At 38.7% G+C, this 24,106-nt stretch overlaps 1 protein-coding gene across 1 annotated transcript in view; it reads right to left on the bottom strand.

The window, feature by feature from the left end:
* The window catches only part of LOC139134989 (putative helicase MOV-10), a 30,396-nt gene extending 10,674 nt beyond the window's left edge, over positions 1-19,722 (bottom strand). The window contains exons 1-11 of the mRNA XM_070702135.1: positions 19,546-19,722; positions 12,963-13,499; positions 10,791-10,922; positions 9,725-9,840; positions 9,014-9,257; positions 8,443-8,541; positions 6,222-6,375; positions 5,494-5,654; positions 3,748-3,945; positions 3,208-3,355; positions 2,896-3,063 (exon numbers count right to left, since the gene is read on the bottom strand). Of these exons, the coding sequence (XP_070558236.1) occupies positions 2,896-3,063; positions 3,208-3,355; positions 3,748-3,945; positions 5,494-5,654; positions 6,222-6,375; positions 8,443-8,541; positions 9,014-9,257; positions 9,725-9,840; positions 10,791-10,922; positions 12,963-13,453 (1,911 nt within the window). The 5' untranslated portion in view covers positions 13,454-13,499; positions 19,546-19,722. The remainder of the gene's footprint in view (positions 1-2,895; positions 3,064-3,207; positions 3,356-3,747; positions 3,946-5,493; positions 5,655-6,221; positions 6,376-8,442; positions 8,542-9,013; positions 9,258-9,724; positions 9,841-10,790; positions 10,923-12,962; positions 13,500-19,545) is intronic.
* Between the last annotated feature and the right edge of the window lie 4,384 nt (positions 19,723-24,106).

Here is a 24,106-nt window from a genome sequence, read left to right as displayed (position 1 = left end):
ACGGGATTTCGTTCAAGCAACATCGCGTGCACTGACAGCGAAGGAAGAGGCTATTATTTCCGCAATGCGGAGTGTTTATTTGCTTGCCAAGGAAGACATTTCAACACAGAAATATTCATCATTACTTCATTTGTTACAACTACAAGGCATTAATTCATTGGAGTGTCTGTAATCTGGTGAATATGCCACATACACATCACAAAAAGCCGCGGATGAGATGCAGGATGCCAGGGGCAACCGTAATTCTTAGGGACATTGACAAACAGTGATAGTGAATTTGTGAGCGTGTTGACTGATGAGAGTACGGATATTTCAGTCAGCAAGAAGTTAGTCGTCTACGTTAGATTGATGGATTGTGATTTCCTACTAAGAACACGTTATTTAGGAAATGTTTCTATCAAGGACGGGACTGCATTGGTTATAACGGACACGCTGAAAAAGATCTTATTTGAGGAGAGGCAAATAGAAGCGAAACAGCTATTGGGTATTGGCAGTGATGGAGCTAGTGTGATATGAGGTCGAGTGAATGGGGTTGCAGCCCGATTGCGACGTGAAGTAAATCCGTATTTATTGAGTGTGCACTGTGTTGCACATCGACTCGCGCTCTGCACTAGTCAGGCAGCTAACTCGGTGGATTATCTGAAGAAGTACCAGCAAGTCTTAACGGACATATATTACGTTTTCAAACGTTCAGCTGTTCGCGTTGAAGATGTGAAGGATGTCCAGAAAGTTTTACAGGATCCACAGTTAGAATATATAAAGAGGTACATGAAGTGAGGTGGTTTTCTTTCTACATCGCTCTAGAAACTATTTATCGGACATATAGCGCTCTTGTAACGTACTTCGAATCTGTCTCAGAGAAAAATCCGATCGCGAAGGGATTAATGAAGAAAATGACCGCCTTCGAGTTAGTTGCTACGATGCATTTGCTAATGGACATCATTCCCATTATGACCAAGTTGAGTCAAATTTTTCAAAAAGCCGATGTTGACATTGCAGTCGTCCAGGTTTCCGTGAATAGCGCAATTTCGCAGATCCAGGAAGTTGCCACCGAAGGTGGCACGTTCTTGAAAACATTTAACTCTCTACGTGACAACAGACGGCAATTTGTTTACAAGCACCATTCTATCAATGCAACTCCGGAATGCGTGAAACTTTTGATCGAATTACAAAGGAGTTCACGACGAACATTTTAGATAACTTAAGTGACAGATTCCCGGCGGACACCACTAATGTCATCACTTCATTCGCAGTGTTAGCCATGCGACCAATATCATATTTTATCCAAAGCGGAGCTCAGTGCGTACGGCAATGCTGAAATCGACAGTTTAGTAAACCACTTCGGCGTCGATCGAATGTCCGATGACGGTACTTGTACCGCCATGATAGATAGTGCAGAAACTGTGCGTGAACGGGGCATCATTAAACCGTTGGTGCTACAACAGATGTACCCACGTGATAGCATGGCCACACTGTGGAAAATAATTCACGATTATAACAAAGCTTTCCCAAATTTACTTAAAATGGCTCATTTGGCTCTCATTCTTCCCGTCCAAACCGCCGACTGTGAACGCGGATTCTCGACCCAAAATCGTATAAAGACAAAATCGCGCAACAGACTGCAATCTGATAGAGTTGATACACTGTCATTAATAGTAGTGAAGGCCCTAAAGTGGAAGAATTTCCTTAAACACAGAGGCGTTGACCGAGTGGAGAACGACCAAATTGAGAAGGGTCATTTCACAAAAAATAAAACAAGCCCAGACTCTGAACTCTGAACTCTGAACTGTTTGTGCACAGTATAATCTTATGGAGATGAGCCAAGTAACTCTGAACAATATCTGCAATCATCCATCTCTCAGTAGCATGTAATGAAACACAAAAAAGTTGACATTAAATGCTATGAAGTAAGTTTACTTACCATGTGTCTTTTGTGTGTAAATATCGGCAGAGAACACTTAATCTTTCCATTTACTTACCTGTTTTGTAATTACTACTACAATTTACAATTACTACTAAATTTCGTAAATTTCTAAAATTTTGCAAGGACTTATGGGGGACATCGCAGTCGCCTTATGACATCACTTTGATAGGTCCCTGGGGCTGGGTCAGTGTCCCCCTATTTGAACTACCATGGGTCACTGTGTCCCACCTTTTCAAATCCTGGGCAAAACACTGCCTTAATTTACTGATATTTTAATATTCAAAATTGCCGATATCCCTATGTTAACTCTTTGGGAAAAATTTCAATTCTCGCAAAAACAAGATGTTTAAAAGTAAAACTCAAAATGAGCCCACACAAGTAAGTATTGTGAAAATCTGAGTCTGAATATCTGTACCTGAGGCAAGAGATAGGTACTGACACCAGAGACATTGAGTTTGCCAGGAAATTGAACAGACTGTGCGGTGTCTTGTAAGGCTGTAGCTTATTGGCTGAATGAATAGCACATACATTATTAAATCATTTCAACACAGCAAATCAACAATAGCCTTTTCAGTAGCTGACATTTACCATTGAAACACATGTTCTATTGGGCACAACTAGCTTGACTCAAATTCAGCTTCAATGATAATGACATTTATATCGATAAGTCTCTGTAAAAAACTTACCATTGGCCAAACATACATTGACTCAAAAGATGTAATTTTGTGTTGTGTTTGTTCAGCCATGGGAACATATATTGGGCTAGGATTTCAGGTTGGGTGTTTGCACATATTTTGAACGATACACTGTATCCATCTTATGCATTTCAATGAGATATGACAAAAACACATGCACAGGCAACTGAGCTTTTTCTTGAAAAATTGCATATGTGAATATATTTCCTCGCTGGCCTGAAATGACGCACCTATGTAATACCATGGCAAATGAAAATATAAAAGAACATAGCATACCCTAAGTTCTGGGTCTACTTGATTGTAGGTCCGGGAGAGTGCGTTAAGCCTTAGAATGGTGGACTTGGCTACTGGACCGTCTCGCAGCACCCGCGATGCAATCAGATCTGCCGCACTGTTGGATGGGGCACATGCCAAGATCACGCTGCGTGGAAAGGACTTGTAAACCTGCAGTGAGATAATCAATTGTCATACGCAACACTTATTCTAACATTACCTATATCAACCATTTGTAACAATAGCCATGGGAACCATCCGTTAAATTATAATTTTTTTTACAAAAAACATTCTTGATTCCATCAAAGCACTTACCTGCTTTATAGCTTCCACCACAGTGACTGTTTTACCTGTGCCAGGGGGTCCAAAGAGTAAATAAGGTGCTGGCCTGGAGGTGCCTGCCAGTATATGCTTCACTGCAGTAACTTGTTCTGCGTTCCTTTCCAACTGCCTATTGAAGATCCTGAGATAGGACAGGCAAGGCATTGATTCAGAAATCCAAATTATGGAGTATAAGTGAAAATTTGTATGAAATACAGATGATTTGGTATGTTAAATGTAAGATCTTGCATTGTAATAAACTGAAATTAATATTTTCGATCATTTTCAGCCTTGCTGTGGAAGTAAAGGGAAAAGTGCATCATAAATTTCAAAGAGCACTGTACAACACTAAAACATTCTGTGAAATCTATTTATAGATATATTGCAAGGCTAAGGTAAAAATGGTGCTATAATTTGATAATTTGAAAACAACTACACCTATTACAATTTTGAATTTATAATGTACAGTGTGCCAGTTGAAGCAAACATGGTTTTCTGCGGAGAAAAAGCTCCACATTCTGCGATGTAACTTACGTCATTCGAGTCATTGATGACAACGATTTGAGGTGTTCTTTCTCACAAGCATTGGATATTTCAGGAAACAAAACTGGTTCAAGGCCAGAGTCGTCATCCCCAGCATCCTTCACTGCCCGATGTTGAAGACGCAGGGGTAGACGATTAAATGTAAATTGTACATCAAATACCATTCCTTTGATAAAAAGACCTAAAAGTCTGAGAAAATACAAAGAGGAAATTCATACAAACAGCAAAAGGGATTAAGAAGGGAATTATCCTAACAAGAAAACACCATATAACTTTGGTTTGAACTACAAAAAGACATTGCCTGAAAGGCATTGGAAATTGGAAGGATATCAGACATCCACTTACTATGAGGCACACAGTCCATGTAGCCGACAATGAGATGCAAATGATATGCAGTAAAGGTCTCCTCGACTAACTTTCAGCTGGTTGCTCACTTTCTACTATTTTTTTAGTATTTTATACAAAGGCACAGACTTATTCTACATTCAACTTAAAACTGATAGTGATTTTGTAGCTCATTCTTTACTATTTTTCATAGTTTTTGGTAGCCGGTAACAGACACTTCGTGTTCGTGTCGGCTACATGGACGATCTGCACTATGACACTTGTACTATGTCTGCCTGAGAAAATCGGAATGTGAGAAAAAGCATTTTGATCTCAAGCTTGGGTCAATAATATCTGACAAACAACTAGTGTTTTTTTCACAGGACATTCTCAAGTTGCCAGCTTCCTTCAGTAACACTATTACAGCTTTGTCAACATTCAAAGAAATATTTTCATTTTGTTCAGCATTTTTAGTTCTGTGAATGATTATTTTGACAGTGACAACAAAGCTTCTGCAGAACAGTTTTGCGACAGATTACTTAGGTTAGAATGAAACAACTGTAGCCAATGCCAACTTGAACAAATGATGAAAGTTTTGCATCACAAACAAGTGTTGTACCGGTAGTCAAAAACAACTGGATTTTAAACACCAGTGGGCAGATTTGAAACAGAGTTAGGAATGACAGAAAATAACTATATATCTGATGCCGACTTTTGCGCTTTGTGGACAGTTTGGAAAGAGAACCGTGTTGTACTTCCTCAATCTGATTCTGATGCCAACTTTATCAACCTTTGATCTTTGTAACTTAGGAACTACATACCGCGGTACCTACCAGGTATATGTTTTCACCAAGCTACTGAGCTATTACAAAATGAGGATCTCTGAACTGACTCATTAAACTCTTGACACAGGAATCATTTCATATAATAAAGAAATCAGCCTCTATCTTCTCTACACCGGTGATTTTGTCACCTTTGATATTTTGAACATTAAGACTTACATCAATTAATGTAGAACATGTCTTGGGGACAGATATCCCAACTCTCAAATTTCTACAATTCTTTTCTGATTTACCACTTGTGGGGCTTAAAGCTCTTGGAGAAAAAACTTTCACTATCTTAGTTTTTGAAAATCAAAAATTAAATTTTCCCCCACAGAGTTAACACAGGGATGGCGGCCATTTTGAATTTCAAAATATCGCAAAATGTTGGGTAATTTGTTTCGCTAGCTCCAAACTTTGTACTGTAACCCCCGCTTTTTATTGTTGATTTGGTAAGAGAATGATTGAAAGTTTCATTTGGGAAAGTTTGAGCAAAAGTTTAAGCCTTTCACTTTTGAGGCCCATACAACCTTAATGATGTTAGAATGTGAGTATTGCACAGTACAATACCTTGAACACTTTTTCTACTTACTCTTGACTGAAGCCAATGCAGATGTCTTCCAGTTCTACTTCATGGACGTAGCCTTTGTATCTCTTACTTTTCACATCTTCAGGTTCCTGACCATGTCTCACTTGTACGTACACTGCATCTCCCCTTAAAACTGACGGCCTATTCTCAGCTAAGCCTGGAACCTTTTAATTTGGAAAAGATAGGACTTACTTTCAAAAACAAGATGGTGACAAAAAATGAACTGTAAAGGTACTTGCAATCAGTTGATTTAGTCTTGCGTTGAGGGCGGTCAGCAGCTTAATTATTACCAGGGTCCCAAGTCATTTTACCAGGGTTTGGTGTGGTTCCCCTTGGTATATCAATGCAATCAGATTAGAGGACAGCAGAAATGTCACTTGGGTTCCAAACTTATTTACCAATTCTCCCCCACCTTAACAAAAACACTGACAGTCGGTGACAATGGATTATACTAGACTACATGTACGTCTGACTACATTATTTTACTTGTTTCAGTCATGGACAGTAGAAGCACAATGCTTGAGTAATCCTTGGTTTTTGCATCAATAGTCAATTTAGTCATTCATTGAAAAGTGAACTTTTTGAAACAGTAACACACAGAGAAACTCTATAAAAAGATATATAGTGTATGCATGCCCTTGTATTTCACAATAACATATGGTGTTACTGTGAAATACAAGTACATTGTACTTGCATGCAACACAAAGATACCAGTGAATAGACTAATTTACCCTCAATTTCAGAAGTCTTCCTTTCTTTTCCATGGTTACGCCAGTCATGTCGTATCGCCTTATGTCAACTTCCATTTGGATTTCTTCAATATGTAATAGTTTAGACATCTTCTTGGCGTACAGCGGGAAATTCAGCTCTGGTTCAAGCACAGGCCTACAAAGCAACAAAATCACTATTTGTATCGACACAGTCTGACCAAGATAGTGAAATTGGTGGATTCCCTTTGCGACATCAATTGTACATATGGTGGTTTTTTTGGTGATATGGGTGATAACTGGTACAAGTTTTTGTTCTTGGGCTAATCTCCAACTCCTGAACTTTATCATCATAACAAAGAAGTCACATTATAACAACAAAATATATGCAGAATCATAGAAATATTTTCAATGATAACAATGAGGGTTTGCTACATTTTTTTTCTTCCATTATTTGACTTTTCAAGAGCTGTCATTTTAAAGCGCAGTGGTCGTCGCGCTGCGGATGCTCCTGAGGGGGTCCCCTTGTTGACAACATATCCGAGAATGCCGCATGAGGTTACGGGCTGATTATTATGTTTGCGATATTGCTGCTGATATGGCAGCTGATTTGCCACAAGCATACCAACTTACCAAATCTAATACGCAATAAAAGGTCAAGTAATCTAAGTTCAATATCTGCTAAATATTGAACAGTAACACGCTGGATTGAGATCACATTTGATCATGATTTTCTTAAATCAGTTGAATGGGGCTCGCTCGAGCCATGGAGCTAAACACTTACCCAGACGCGTGTATATGCCAACAGACTATCAATGGCAGGGCTCTGGTCTACGACATTGCTAGCAAGGACGAGAACTTTCATTTCAAGAGGCCCAACAGGAGTACAATTGACAAAAACGCAATCTTTAGAAATCTACAGCTCGCAGAGCAATGCCCGCTGCAGCAAGAAGCATCTGTTCCGTGGTCTGCATGAACGTCGGTGTCAATAGAACCGGGTATATGGCGCGCTACACTTGGCTGTGGAGAATCCAACTCCACTATGAGTTTACCCCGTTAAACAGGGGAGGGGGGATGTGTGTGCGAACGAGAATTCCGAGTACAGGTATCAAGTCAAGCGAAGGACTTTCATAGGTCTTCTTGTTATGTGGGGGTTATCTCAGTTGAAAGAAGATCCAGACCTACCCGGCAATCAGGAGGTACAACAACAAAGTTTGCGCTACCACCGGTAGGCCTACACTAGCTAGCTGTTGGATCTCTGTTATGACCGTGTACAGGATCTCTCAATACGTCCCTATGTGTAGCCGTGCAATTTTCCTGCCAAATGCCGCAAAAACCCGCCCATTTTGTCTATTGTGTCCCGTCATTTGACTATTCTTGCCACGTATTACTAGAAGAAGTACGAAATGGTGATCAACAGTGGGTCGTGGGCCAAGTCGTCGCGGGGCCGGTACGTTGTGCAGCTGGTTGTGGGACCGAATTCTCTTACATCCGTGTACGTCAATGCGGTGACCGTCTCTCTTTCGAAGCAAACAGCATCTCCCGTATCCACAGTCACTCGTGATCTATTCAGCTCTGGGCCTATTCGCCCATAGACGTGTGTACACTTGCGAGAACTCGCAAATGTACACACGTCTATGGAGCGAATAGTCCCAAAGCTGAATAGATCACGAGTGACTGTGCCGTGTCCTGCTCTGGCTTGCTGATCATGGTCTTGAGTGTAATTTTTGTGTTGGGCATTGTGCTTGTTGCTGGTCTTACATAATATATATATACAATGTTGATCATTTTAGTGATGTATTTTTACTGTGCGGAACATAGCATTGTGTACAACCAGCGTGACCGTGCGTGACCCATTTGTTCACTGTGACTGCCTGCAGTAAAGTCAGTGACATAATGTGCGGAGTGTCTCAATGTTCGTAGCCTAACATGAGTTTATAGATAGAAAGACACCACTGAAGTTCGTTTCCAATCTAATATTTTACTTTTGCATGATGTTGAGTCTTACAAAGGCATTAACAAAGTGAGGGACCGCTTCCATCTCACTCCAATTGAAGTTGAGAAGACTTATGTTTACAAACATTTATGTTTATCAACAAATAAATCGTGCACGCGCAGCGCGACGACCACTGTGCTTTAATTTCTGCATTTTTTAAATATATTCTGTTTTTGAGTGTTTTCATATTGGATGAAGAGATTTTGACAAAATCTGAAGGGCTGTCTTCCTGAGAAGTTTAATACCTACTTAAGTTCGTCTTCTTTTCCTCTGTTTATGACACTGCGCAAACTTGTCTGCACAGAGTAAAGACCCAATGGTAGCATGTTCTTAAGCTTGTCAGAGTCACTGGAAAACAGACCAAGACAACAATTTTAACTGTGTAGACAGAAGGAAACCTTTGGTATTGCATCAACACGGGCCAAATACTGAACATTGATACTCAGATGTAACAGCGTCTACACAAGTGAACCCATGCAGTGCAATAGCAACTTCACTCCGAATGCAGCTATGAAGGAGAGATTTACAAAATTCATGAAAATTTGCATGTAATGGGACAATGGGTTCCCGGCACATTGGATCAGAGATCACATGCTGGAATATTTTGTTTTGTCTGAACACATCATATAAGAGATTTAGCTGCAAATGACATCACTAAATCATTAGCTGGTCTATGATATGTGATACACACAGATACACAAACAGAGAGAGAGACACATACACAGACACACACAGATGTGTGTGTAATTCTTTTTTTTAAGAACAGTTACTTTTATCTCATGTTCTGATTTCATGGGTTATGATAAGTACCAGTACTCACAATGGTGGCGGCCATCCATCCACGACATTACCACTGGTTTTATACTGAGACACCCTTGGTGGCTTGATGTAAGGTGACTCCGGTTGTAGCATGTCACTAATATCACTGCTCATGATGATCGACAGAAACCTGATGATGTGAAAAGACTCTCGGCTTTGGGGATTTTTGAACTCAAATGCTATTGGTGAACGGTAGCGGCTAAAGAACTTGGCTCTGCATGTCACATTGACTGTGTAGGATCGACCTAGAGGAGAACATGTGAAACAAGCTAATAGCATTAAAATTACAGTCATGACGTACTGGTATGTAATCCATGTATAGAGTGATGCAATGAATTCAAGTGTTGAATCTGACAGCGCAATAAACCAAAGCGTTATCAGAGAATTATGAGAATATTGAGAGTATAGTGGTAACAGTAGCCACAAATTAATTATATTGATTTTTTTTACCATTTTGTTTATAAATATATTTATGTATTGTTACATACACACACATACTGGTATATGCACATATATTCTCTCTCTTTCTCTCTCTCTCTCTTTGCAGATCTCCCTCTCCAAACACACACAAATATATAATTATATACACACATACACACAATATTTACAGTGTGTCTGGTGTAGAATCAATGGTTTCAGTGGGGGTTTTTCGGTGTTGACTTGATAAAGTATGTTGTGTACAACATAATCAGAACTAAGTCACTACTCTTACCTGGTGAGAGTGGCACTTGTTCCTTGTTTTGTGTGATATTACGCAAATCACTCAATTTAAACACTCTGGATCGTTTCAGAAGTTCACACCGGACCAGGTTCACTGTGTTGCTCTTGCTGCAATCAGTAACAGTGAAAAACTCAACAATGTTGAATTGATTTTGAAGTAAGTACACTAAGTCTTGTGAAAAGCTTAATTGTCACAAAATGACAGAAAAAAGAACTAGGAAGCTGAGTATATGGAAAGGTGAGGCTTTCTTTTGTGGAAGTCTAAAGAAAAACTTCTTGTGACTCACAAGATACATTTTGCTTTGGATTGATATAAATACCGGTACATGTATACACAAATGGTATTCAAAGAGGTCTAAGTAAGCAATTCCATGAGTATTGGTACAGTATTCTGTCGGGATTAAAATATAACAGTGGCATTTTGAATGTGTCCTGACAATGGTATATAGTGAAATTCAATCAAATTCAGTGGCTAGCAGTGGAGACTGCATTGGCAACAACGTACAAAGCTACATACAGTTTGAGTTGTAATAGATGTATTGTTCTATGGTATGAAAAAGGAAGAAAAAACGAAAATGCTCTCTCCAATATTCCAAAAATTGTATTGTTATCATTGATAGGAAGTTAATGAATCAGAGAGCATAGGACAACTGATGAGGTATGAACTTGTATTTTTCATCAACTATTCTCACCCCTCCACCAAAAAATTGCTGGGAATCCTATTGTGCTACGACAAACAATGGGGTTGTATCAAATATGGCCAAACGAAGGTTTTTAACCTTAATGATGATTGTGGACCCCTTTACATGCAATCTGGGATGTGCAGGTTAAACACGACTGGCAAAAAGGCGAATCTTGGAATTCAAATATACCATGCTATAAACAAAACCACATTATATAAAAGTATAGAGAACTACATGATTGTATTCCTGTACATGTGCTTATCCACATGGACTTATGTCTGCTACTATGACACGACTTCTGCGTCTCCTATCCATAGAACACTGATCGGCCAAACTGCAACATTTTATTTAAGAGTAGGCGCAGTGTCCACCTACCTTTTGTTGGTGATCATTATGTTGACAGACTTAGTTTCATTTCGTCGAATTTTGATATTGATGGCACCCTTGTCCCCGTCATGACCTTCACAGAAGACTTGTACATCATTCTTGTCATCTATCAGTGCATTGCTGAGAGTGATTGAGGAAAGACAGAGTCTAAACATGGGTGGTTGAACTTGAATCAATGGTTCTCTACCAGATAATGGTTAGAACGGACAATTAATATGCAACACTGAAGTTGCAGGTTATTTTGTGCCGTGTGACTTACCAACCAATCAAGATTACAAGGCTAGTTTCTGGTCATTGATGCCTGCTATTGGTGAGAATGAAGGAAAACAAGTCATCGTTAATGACACAGTCCCCACTTGTTAATGGGTATTTTGATTACAGGTCCTCAGAGAGGATAGAGTCCTCTTCATTAGGTCTGTGATAAAAATACTTTTGAATGAATTCGCTTGATACATGTCTGAGTTATGGTTCAGGACGTGAAAAAATTGTAACAAAATGGCCGCACAGTGGCCATATTGGATCGCATCACAAAACAAATTGATGTGCATAGCTATGACATTGGTTGATGTCCTTGTACCAACTTTGAATAAAATCGGTTAAAACATGCAGATATGCCTGAGAAATGGCTCTGTACATGAAAAAATCGAAATAAAATGGCTGCCTGGCGGCCATATTGGATCGTATCACAAAACAGATTGACGTGCATATGTGTGACATAGGTCAATGTCCTTGTACCAACTTTGAATAAAATCGGTTGAGATATGCCTGAGTTATGGCTCTGTACATGAAAAAATCGTAACAAAATGGCCGCACAGCCATTTTGGATTGTATCACAAAACAAATTGACGTGCACAGCTATGACATTGTCAATGTCCTTGTACCAACTTTGAATAAAATCGGTTGAAACATGCCTGAGTAATGGCTCTGTACATGAAAAAATCGTAATAAAATGGCCGCCTGGCGGCCATATTGGATCGTATCACAGAACAAATTGACGTGCATATCTATGACATAGGTCAATGTCCTTGTACCAACTTTGAATAAAATCGGTTGAGATATGCCTGAGTAATGGCTCTGTACATGAAAAAATGGTAATAAAATGGCCTCTTGGCGGCCATATTGGATCGTATCACAAAACAAATTGACGTGCATATCTATGACATTGGTCAATGTCCTTGTACCAACTTTGAATAAAATCGGTTGGAACATGCCTGAGTTATGGCTCTGTACATGAAAAAATCGTAATAAAATGGCCGCCTGGCAGCCATATTGGATCGTATCACAAAACAAATCGACATGCATCTGTATGACATATGAAGTAATCCTTGTACCAAATTTGAATGAAATCACTCCAGGCATCTCTGAGATATCTGCATGAACGGACGCACGGACGCACGGACACACGCATGGACACACGCACGGACATGACCAAACCTATAAGTCCCCCCGGACGGTGTCCGTGGCGACTAAAAATGGCTGCGGTGATGACAGTAACTTATTCCTGTTTCTTTCGGGGAAGGGGTAGGGTAACAGTTTGCAATATGTACTGCATGGAAATTAATTGAAAGTATGCCAAAATTTGCACATCAAAATATCTTCCACAAGTTTCATTTGATGAAGTATATTGTCATTTTTATGACTGTCAAACATCTTCAATGTATCAAAATCACACCAACTCTGAGAAGGGGTTTTGAACTTGAATTTCTCATATTTTTGAAGAATACTTGTGTACAATAAAACATTCAATCAAATTCAACTCAGTAAAAAAAAAACAGATTAACATTCTTTCTCCTAAACCAAAGGCATTTACCTGTACCTTTATGTCCAAGATGAGCAATTTAGAAGTAAAGGCAGTCAGCAGTATTGTTAAACAACCAAAGCCCTATTCCAAATACGATACAGAACTTGATACTCATTTACCAGGATGGAATATTGTGGTAAGGTAAGGATACTGTTTAGCCCTTGTTTCAAACTGCTAAAGTTAAAAGTATGTAACCTAACTATTTTAGTTTTGGGCAAGGGCTACATAAGGTACAAGGGTAAGGTACGGTTTAGGTTGTACTGGAGTACAGCAGTTTGAACAGCAACTTTGGTAACACCTCAGCATGCCTGAATTCCAAAGGGCTAGCCATTGCATGCAAATTCGTGAACAGTAATCACCTATTCTTCTTCAGCAGGCTCATCATGTGTTGCTGTCGGTGTTTCCTGCTATCACTGTGTTGCCTCAGAGACTGTTCAGAGTTGAATGCTGACTTGCAGATCCAGCAGTACCACCTGTTCTTTGTTTGCGCCAATGACTGCCCCGCCCCTTGGTGTCCATTAACCTGCTGCTGTTGCTGCTGTTCCTGCAACGCGTCCTGCTGCCTCTGCTGTGCTTTCCGCTGCGCGATCAGCGCCGTGTACTGATCAACCGCCAACGGCTGAAAACCATACGCTTTGAAGCTGACCACATCACTTCTAATTTTGATCTTTCTTCGTCTTCTCAGGCAATACATCAAGGAGGAGAAGGAACACCTCAGGTCGGAGTTCTTGACATCCGTGTAGTAGATACTACGCAGCTCTGCTTTGTCTGAGATGTGGGTGAGGTTTTCATAACGCAAGTGATCCAAGAACCGCTGCCCAGCATTGCAACACACCCCATGTGCAGGCATAATATCTTCAAATCAACTTAACTTCCGTACGATTGAGTACACTTTCCTGACAAAAGATAAAAACAAGAAAATAGTGTGACTGGTCATGACACAAGTCTATCCACTAAGGAAATTCGCACAAGGGAGTGTAGAACAGTCATGTAGGAGATTTGTTATCATACCAATAGATGGAAAGTACACATTATTGAAAATGGTTGAAAATTCTGGAACAAAATTTTGGTAATACTTTCACTAGTTTTGTTACACAAAATGACATGAGGACTTTTTTCTCTTCTTCTCAAAATCTTGTAAATATAACGCATTGTGTACACCTTGCACTAGTATTGTTGAAAAATGACTTTTCTTTTAATATCTGGACTAAACTTCAGTCCTCACCAATAACAACTGAAAATGCAAACATGCACACATACTGGTTATGTTGACTAGTTGAACACTCCCAGTATTTTGATATGATTTTTGGAGTAGGATAGGCAACCACAATTCAATAAACCGGACGACTGATAGTTGACCAGATATGAACTGTAAATGCTCACGTGTTTCATTATATATTGCAGTTATGTGTAAATTTGAACCTTTGCCACATGTTTGCAACTTCATTGAAAGTATTATGATCAACATAATGAACAATATGACATTAAACTGGTCCAATAATCATTTTCATTCAAGGTAATACATTGCCAGGTCCATGGGACATTTGAGATTTACAAATTTAAGTAGGACCATCCTGAACCACTGATAGTTAGTGGTGGTACCAGGTGTCCGGAATGGGTAAGCGTACCCTGCTAGCATGCTACACCCGTCAGGATTGGTCCCAAAATTGTCTAAATATTGTATGAAGTGATACAGTATATGAATCACTGTAAGTCAAAGCCAGTCAATTGGCTGAAGAGAAAATGCTTAATGACTTTCAATAATATTGTATTATAGTGTCTTTAATGTACATAGCAAGTTTCATCAATTTTGATCAAGTCAATTCAGATAAATATCCCTAATTATGAAAATTCATTTAATATGCAAATTAGGAATTGGTTGAATTAAAAATGTCTTTTGACTTTCAATAATGTTATATCACAGTATCTTTGATGTATATAGCAAGTTTCAACAACTACAATCAAGTTAATTCAGATATACCAGTATATCCCTAAATGGGAAAGTTCATTAAATATGCAAATTCGGAATTGGCTGAAGTAAAAATGCTTAAAGACTTTCAAAAATGTTGTATCATAGTAGCTCCAAATACATGTAGCAAGTTTCATCAACGTCGGTCCAGTCAATTCAAATATATATCCCTAATTAGCAAAGTTCATTAAATATGCAAATTAGGAATTGGCTAAAGTTAAAACGGTTAATGACTTTCAATAATGTTAAATAATAGTATCTTTAATATACATACCAAGTTTGGTCAAGTTTGATCGAGTCAAATCAGACATACCGTATATCCCTAATTAGGAAAGTTCATTAAATATGCAAATTAGGAATTGGCTAAAGTTAAAACGCTTAACGACTTTCAATAATGTTAAATCATGGTATCTTTGATATACATACCAAGTTTGGTCAAGTTTGATCGAGTCAAATCAGACATATCCCTAATTAGGAAAGTTCATTAAAATATGCAAATAGCAACTATCTTTCATGTCACCCCTTAATGCTTCCAACAGCTGATATATCTTGGTGTGATCAACATTTGTAGCAAATCTCATCAAATTGTGTGCAGTCGTTTTTATATATATCCAGTTTTTCTAAAATCATTAATTATGCAACTGAGCAAAAAGTATGCAAGCCACACCCACCAAAAACTAATCAGTTCTTGCCATTTGCTAACTAAATATATGTACCAGATTTGATTCTGATCTGATAAGCCGTTTTTGAGATATCGGACCAACAGACAGACAGACAGACAGACAGACACACAGACACACAGACAGACAGACAGACAGACAGACATCGCTGCGACATATGCCCACGTGTGTAAACACGTGAGCAAAAATTCGTCAAAAAGTATAAGATGGTGCTATACACCTAACTTGGTTTGTGCCAAAGCTAGAAATTACAGATTACGCATAAAAAATATCACACGCCATCAAATCCACATATTTGAAAACTAACAAGGATTTGAGATATGGATGAAATATGAGTTTGGAAAGGCATATGTATCAGACTATTTCTGCATTAAAAAAGACTCCATTTTAATAATATTACAGTTTTGAGTACTCGTGTTTACAGTAAGGGCAAAAGTAAACTGTTGGAAAAACACAAGATATCAACAGAAATGGATCTCACATCAAAACTTGGTGACAATCTCTGTGGGGTCAGCTCAGTGTACTCACTAAAGTTGAACTTGTGCATGGAACAAACTGTGCAATGGAAAGGGCAGAAGTACTGGTCTGACAATGACATTGTTGGTTGACACAGCAGAAATGAGCAAAGGATTTTTATCACATACCGTGCATCCAGCAGGCATCTACTACCTCAGTTTTAGAACCTTTGAGTAAGGGTGTATGACCTGAATGTTAGTGATATGACTGGACAACACATAGAGTGACCAGGAATCGATATGATAGACTATAAGAAGGCAAGAAGGACACATGGCTCCTGACTACAATAATACACTGTGGTCACAGGACAGAGGTCTTAATTGCGACAGTTTCTGTATGATCCTTTGCAGATGAAAATTTGATATCTTAATATGATGATAAGATGAAAAGGACGGCCTTATAGAGGTGTAGATTTTTACCTTAACAAATAGGAAGTTTTGAGAGACGTACGGAGACAAAGTCAATTACACTTCATATGCTTACTGTTAAAGAGTAAGACACCTTTTGGGTTTTCCTTGTTATGTAAGAGATACTAGGAATACACTACCTCAATGGGATGGGCTGGTTTTTATCTAAACTATTTTTCACCAGACTGAGAGGAAGTTGTCTAGGGTGTGAATCCCCTGATCCATAATTGTTTACTGATAAAATCAGGTATGGTGATATATCTACTCCTACACATGCCGTAGTAGTCCAAAAGATATGGGCCATATCAGTAACACTACAGACAGGTGGAAACTATGATGAATTCTTTACTACTGCCAATGGTTGCAAATTATAATGTGGTTAAGGGAAATAGATCTTGTCTCATTCAAAGTAACTGCTGTCTGATCAAATATCAGTGATCACCAAGCAAAAGGCAAATAGAGGGAAAATCAATGCAAAAGAGACAAGAATCACAAAACTTAGACGTGAAAGGGACTCAAACAAAACAAGGTGAAAAACAATGATCAGAAGTTACAATTTGAAAATGAAACCATTTTAAGATTCACCGCAGAAGAATGTCACAATACTGAATATTCCATGAAATATGGCTATTTTTACACCAAAAAATTCCAATCTAACCAGCAGGTCCTACTTTTATAGTACCTGGAAAAACTAACTCAACTGTACTCAATATGGCTTGAGTGAGTCATTTGTGTTTAGTTTTCGATTCAGTGTTGACACCTAAATAGCCCAGTTAGATTGCAACTTTTGACAGTTTTTCACTATTTGGTCTGTTTGGTATTTCGATAGCAAGTTCTTATTCCACTCCCTAAAAAAGTTAAAACACCTACTATTTCGCTTGTCATCACAGTGTCTATGCATTTAGAATGTGTTAGTATTCTTTACATTTGAATTTTAATCCGGATCAAAATTTGAATGTCAACAATAATAGTGCATTACTACACAATGAATAAAACATACATACATACATACATACATACATACATACATACATACAGACAGACATACAGACGCCACCGACTCACCATATAAGCTCTTTTTGGTATTTATATACATGTGAACCAAATATGAGCTAAAAAGCTGAATACTATGTCTCCCCACATGTTACTGCTACTGGCCTGTGATGCTGCACTGCCATGATTTATGAACAAATTTCCTGTGGCCAGGTTGCTTGAGATTATTCTAAAGTTATACTGATTCCTCATTGAAAACAGATTTTGATCTCTTGTCTCGACATATTTGTCACCTACAGTAATCCAAATGGAATGCATTTCTGAAGAATCGGTTGATTAATTATCAATAGATGCAGTGATAGACCCTCAAGACAACTCCAGCGTCTATGGTCAGTCTGCAGTATTACGATTTGTAACACTGCAGTGGTTGCTAATAAGCTGGAGCACAATTACACTTCACTAGAATACACTGTATAAAAAAGAGAATTTTTACACGGTCCATTACTGTGTGAATCACATAAAGAAATGATTTCATGGGTAGCTTTCATAAGAGAGCTATACTTATATAGTTGTCAAATTATAACAGCCTAAATGATCCTATATTGCCAACTAAATGATTGTACAAAATGCTCAGAGGGATGTATGTATAGTCAGTGAACCTTTGGAAGTTTGATGAATTAAAATTTACAAGGATTGAAAATATTTGAAATTGGCACAATAGAACTGTAGATCATGATAATATCAGATGGAAAACACGAAAATTAATTTTGACAATTTTCTTGAATACAAAATCACAAAACTACTGTGAAAATAGCAGCTTGTTCACAGTATAGCAAATTACACATTAACAATTCAAAGATCTAGCAGTACAAAGTGTCAGTATATAGGCAAAACTACAAATTTAATAAATGTATACAATACTGAAATATGTCGAACTAAATCACTGTACAAGTGTTGCACCACGGTTTGTAGTTTGCAACGGAAGATGGTACCCTTTTCACATCTGCTTGATTATCCAAAACTACTCATTGGTCATCCACTGTTTCATAGATAGCAATCACGCACACTGTCCTGCAGACTCCTCTCTAAAAGTCTTACTGTAATATCTATCTGTATTTGAACTGGCAGGGCTGTGGTGCTGTACATGTGACTGCTATCTATACCTACACTACTAAAAATTTAAATCCATTCCCTGCCAGGTTCATCTGTGGCTTACACCAGTTCAAGTAGGTTAAACATTGTAAATCATAACGGGCCAAAAATAAAGAGATGTAATTTTACATGGTGCTAAAACTGAATTGTTTATCAAGAATTTGATATGTTAATTAGTATTTGCTGAGTTGACCCATGGAGGTGGTACCACTTATGCTTGAAGTTGACCTCATGATTGTGAATGGTTGGACATTATTGTCACTGTGCTGATTGTGAATGAATTGACCAGAAAATGATATATCATATGCAGATCTCCACAAGTAGGGATAATTTAGAATCCGTTCCTGCTGGAAGTGAAAACAAACCGTAGTCCCTTGGGACAGAGAGCAACATCCACATCCCATATACAAGGAACATTTGAACGACAGTATTATTGTGCTCATATAGACACTGAATATTATTAGTACAAGATCATATGGTATATGATATATATCCCACGCATGTCAGTGAGAGTGAGAGACCCTTGTGTGGTCTAATTGATTGACACCTTTTATAAAAGGCGTTTTCAAACTGGTGGATAGAAGGACTATGATTCGGTACACCACGGTCCGTCTATCCACTGGTGGATAGAGGGACTGTGGGTACACCATGCACGGAACCCGATCCTCCCACATTGCGCAACTGGAAATACACACGTGTCGTTCATGGAAGTTAAAGGGAACTCCATTGAATTGAAAATTTCAGCGCTTTTTGCTTTGTTATGTTACACTCGTGTAGCACAGTCTGCTAGTAGCCCCTATCCTCAAAAACAAAATGACTGGGACTGTACTTGTAAGTTGTAGGAAAGGGAAGTATGGATACGAGCGTTCATTTCACTTCACAGGCACTCCGACCGGCTCTCCGATCTGGCTTCGCGAAGCCCTTGTTGTATCCAATGTTTCCATGTTGTATCATAGGGCACGGTCGATCCCTCTTTCACCGGTGATTGAGGGACAATGCACAGGGGCTTCGCGAAGCGACGATCGGAGCGAGGACGGGTCCCACCTCCATGGTTTATCCATACACCGTAGAAAAACATCGGTTTTCATACCACTTGTGACTCACGATCGCCATCATCACACATTTATGCTCCTGTCACTTGTACAGTACAGTGTCACGAACACTGACACATGTAAAGAACGTTCGCGTGGAGTTCGAGTTCTCACATCCAGAATCTTGCACTTACCCTTCTGACTTTTAACGATCACCAGACTTTTGACGCTTCACCAGAACAACTGTTGGTTTCTTACTTAAAATATTCCGCCGTGCCTCCTTTAAATAGCCCTACACCGCTTTCATTTTGCGTTCCAGGTAACTTCCTGGAATATTACCCGCCTTATCGATTCACACATGGCAGCTGATTGAGGAGTATGACACAACCTGATTGCCAAACAAATCAAATCAACAGCTTTTTCATAGTGCGCCCTCTGCCGGCAAAATATTTTCTCGAGCACGCGCGCACAGTTTATGTCTTTCAGTTCTGATCTGATGGAGGGGTCGCTGCTGAAAAAAAACATCTAACCTTCCATCAATGTGACAAAAGAGATTCCTGAGTATTATAGTCTGGTGATTTCATTCTTTTTTTTTCTGAATTTCGAACAATCAGAACGAATGTAAAGGCTTTGAAAACAGCATTATTTCACACTGGGCAGCCGACTCCAGTTTGCCACGTTTGAAAGGAGGATAGTTGCCAAATATTAGTGTTTCCCATTTTTCAAGGGGAATGCTAACTTCTTCTAAATTTGAAAAACAATTCTTTCCCAAACTTTGTATCACACATAGAAAGTTATCTTCAGGGTCTTAAATAATTTTGAATGTTACTGTAAAACTTACACCAACTCTCTAATCAGGACCTCTTTTTATAGAGGACAAATTTATCAATCCAAAAGTTACACTTTGAATTGAATTTCACCTGTCCATTAAGGACACCTCTATTTTAGGACACTTTTTCCATTCCTGAAGGTGACAGGTTTCACTGTATTTTCTAACTGAAGGGCTCTGAGTAAGTTATGTATAACCCCCTTTCTTTAGATTTTATTCTGTACAAGATGTCTCTAAATTACTACTCATCTCACCAGCTCATCGATTTTGCTTATAATTGTTTACTTTCTATTCGGAAATGTATCTTAATTCATATTTTTACAAGAAGAGCAAATTACCCTATCAACAATTTTTATCCATCAATATGAATGGTCTTTCATAACAATTTCATTTCCAAATCATGATAGGGGTTTAAACTGGACAATATAACTGGGACCAGAATAAGTGTAGGTTAAAGTCTGATCATAATGATCAACATGGCAGTGTTATGCTGGACTAGACTAGTTTGGTCCAAGTACAGAGGGAGTGTTTCCGGTCAACATGAAATTTCAACCAGTTCACAATTGTGAACATTGGCTCTGGATCCAGTTGGGACAAGGCCTCGTTGTTTAGTTATCATACTATTCAAATCACATGATGTCTGTCACAGTTCACAGGCACTGTTACCATAGTATTAGTGTCAGTCTTGACCTTGTATCGACTTCAAATGATCAAGAATTGAAGACAAAGTATCTTCTTAAAAGAGGCGTGCTTTAGCCCTGGCTATGTATGCAATGTCCCTGTTGAATTTTGTGTGAACAAGACTTTTGACACAGAGGGACAATATATGCTCTTGAAATTTGGTAAGAAATAAAGATTCTCCTGAATGTAGACGTTTTTTTTTCTTGAACTCAACCGCTTGTTTCAAGAAGGTCTCCAGCAGCCTGTTGCATAGACTATAATCTAACACAATCTGTGTACATACAGTAACATAGCTTTCACCACTTTTTGCACAGTTAATTTTGTTTCATTAAAAATCACTTGTCTGTAATTTTAATGTCGAAATATGCATTTTATTAATAACTGTGCAAACAGAAATCATTCGGACAGCTTTTAAGACATAAAGTGAGCAGTGTCCAGAGCACGGCTGTGGCCCCTCGGCAGTCTTGTACACATTATACCCATGGCTGTGGCCGCTGCTAGCGCTCGGCCGTCATGTACACCTTACACCCCCCAAGAGGTGTGTGTATGAGTAACAGTAGAGCTGAGCAGGCACAGCGGTGCACTGGGCGCCATTCTCTGCATGTCTCAAACGCTTCCCGCATGATTTCCGTTTGCACATTTACTCAATGCATGTTTCAACATTCAATTACAGACAAGTGATTTTAAAATTAGCCGTGCGCCTGTGAGTAAAGGGAGAACTTTCAATTGACATACAGAACAACAGCAGTGCCCAAATCATCCAAAATACAGCCACTGGATTCAAAGGGCTATATTTGATTTCAGTTTTCTGTTGAGTGGAGCAGAGTTCTTAATATGTAGTGATGATTTGTGCATACAGGAAAGACATGATATCCTAATTTGTAAGAAAAACATACGAAGGGGTTCTGGTCTTGGTAGAGATGGATCACTATTGCCAGATCACAGGGTGCCATACCAGTTAATGACCTCTTTCAAGTAAACAGAAAGGTTATTGACCGCTGTCTTTCCTAAAACAAGAGAGACTTTTCTGTTTTTCTAACCAACAATTAAATCGGCAGCTTCAATGTCTGGCTTATCAACACATTGTGTGTGTACTTCAGAAGAAAACGTATGTGAAAAACAAGCATTTTGTTCACAGTCAAGCTTAAAGGCCTGTATTACGAGATTGTCCATTGTATTTTGTGTGAAGCATAAGTATGAATTATTCTTCAGAGTCAATAATAGAGCCCAATAGCATTCATCCTATTCTCTTCCAGAGATACGCTAACACTCTGCAGATTCCAAGTTTCTGAAATATTACCAACATGCTGCTAGCAGACCATATGGTATGGGATGTGGTAGCCAGCACGGTGCATTTTCACATTATTTTATCCAGTATTTTCAGCGACCATACTCCCACTAGATGTCAGGCACACTTGAAATATACTTGACCTAAACTAATTAGAACAAGAATATCTGCTGGTCTCAGAGTGCACTGTTGATCAATAAGTCATTCAGTCTTGCCAAATGTATACAAATCAAAGTGAGACTTGAGTGGACACCGTGGGTCATCAGTATGTATTAGGGAGATGGTGCAGTGGCAAAGAATGTGAAATTTTCAGAAGAGTTACTTTCAGAATGTGCTTTAGGAATACAATTCAGAATAACATTCAGACACTCACTATGTGAGATAATATAATTCTGTATTCCAGAAGAGTCCTTTCAGAATGTGCTTTGGAATACAATCAGAATAATATTCAGACACTCACTATGTGAGATAATATTCTGTATAGAAGTAACAAGTCATTGACATTGACATACTCCCCACTTGTAATAGGAGTATTAGTCTTGATGGGGCGGGAAATGAGGTCATTAAGAAGTATCACTGGAGTGTATATGTTCAGATCTATGGACACATAGGTCGATGTCATTGTTCCCATTTTGAAACAAGAGGCATGTCTAAGTTATGGTTCTAAATCGGGAAAAAAGATCAGACCTCTAGCTGTATTGGCCAGCCAAGAAATACATATGTGCATAATAAATGAGGTACAAGATGTGACATCTTAAGGTCTACTATCCTATCAAAATTGAAGCGTAAAGAACTTGTGGTTACTGAGTTATGCATATATATGCATATTTAAGGTCAAAGGTCATCAAGGTCACGTGACATTTTGAAAAAAAACCCATTGTATTGCTAATTATATAATATTTAAAGCCTCTTTACTACGCTCATTAATATAGCCTATTATTATAAGGTATGGGATCGGGATATCTTTTTGAGGCTATACATTGAGCGAATGTCAGGTCAAGAGGGTGGGTGGGAGGGAAAACCACATCTATCATCCAATACTATGCGACGTCTTGCTCTTGATATCATGCCTGGTTCCTCTGTTATTAAAGTCGCCTCCCGTCGTTAGCAAGTGACACTGATTAGATGGTCACTGGCCTTTTATAATACCATATATGAATATTCATAATCTGCGTAGTAATTTCGCGTAGTAATTCGGCTTTGAATAATATAATATTTAAAGCCTCTTTACTACGCTCATTAATATAGCCTATGATTATAAGGTATGGGATCGGGATATCTTTTTGCCATTGCATTGCGCATAAGTCATAAATATCACATCCATTCTACCACTTCATATATATTCCCATACCTTCATACCCCAAAAATAAATCCATCCACACCCTTCACCTTCTTCTCTCTAGTTTTTTGCTCGTAATCAAACAAGCAGATAATACTCTGGGTGATTTAAATTGTCTAGAGGTTTTGTGATCTCATTCCACTGGCATTCATCGATGTGTTTATGAAGTTCCCCGGCCATAAATTCGTCTGGATTACGAAACCACAACTGCTTTGCCGATTTTTTGTTCTCGCCTTTCGACAATGCTGAAATCTCGGCCAGGTTTAGATTAGGTGGAGCCGGCCCAGGGGCGCCCCCAAGCGTTATCCATCCATAACTTTTTTCTGATAGCCGTGCTGTTATTTACTTGATGAGACATTTCCCCAATTATGAACAACTTGTTGACAGATGTAAACTCTCATTACTATGTATATATACATACTTTTATATAAATATATTTTTTTTTTGCATATATATATCTCGCCCTCCGTATAAATGGAAATGGATGTTGATATGGGGGCACCCCCGGACAGGACCATGCGAATGGCAGGCCGCCTAAAAAGGCGGAGGGCACTCAGAAGGCCCCCCTGTCAAGGAGTACCAACAATCATGGGTGGATGAAGTAAATGAAATGACACA

The sequence above is a fragment of the Ptychodera flava genome, chromosome 6 (genome assembly GCF_041260155.1).
Source record: "Ptychodera flava strain L36383 chromosome 6, AS_Pfla_20210202, whole genome shotgun sequence".
Lineage (NCBI taxonomy): Eukaryota > Metazoa > Hemichordata > Enteropneusta > Ptychoderidae > Ptychodera > Ptychodera flava.
The sequence above is the reverse complement of the archived record's forward strand: the minus strand, read 5'-3'. Positions and strand labels throughout refer to the sequence as shown.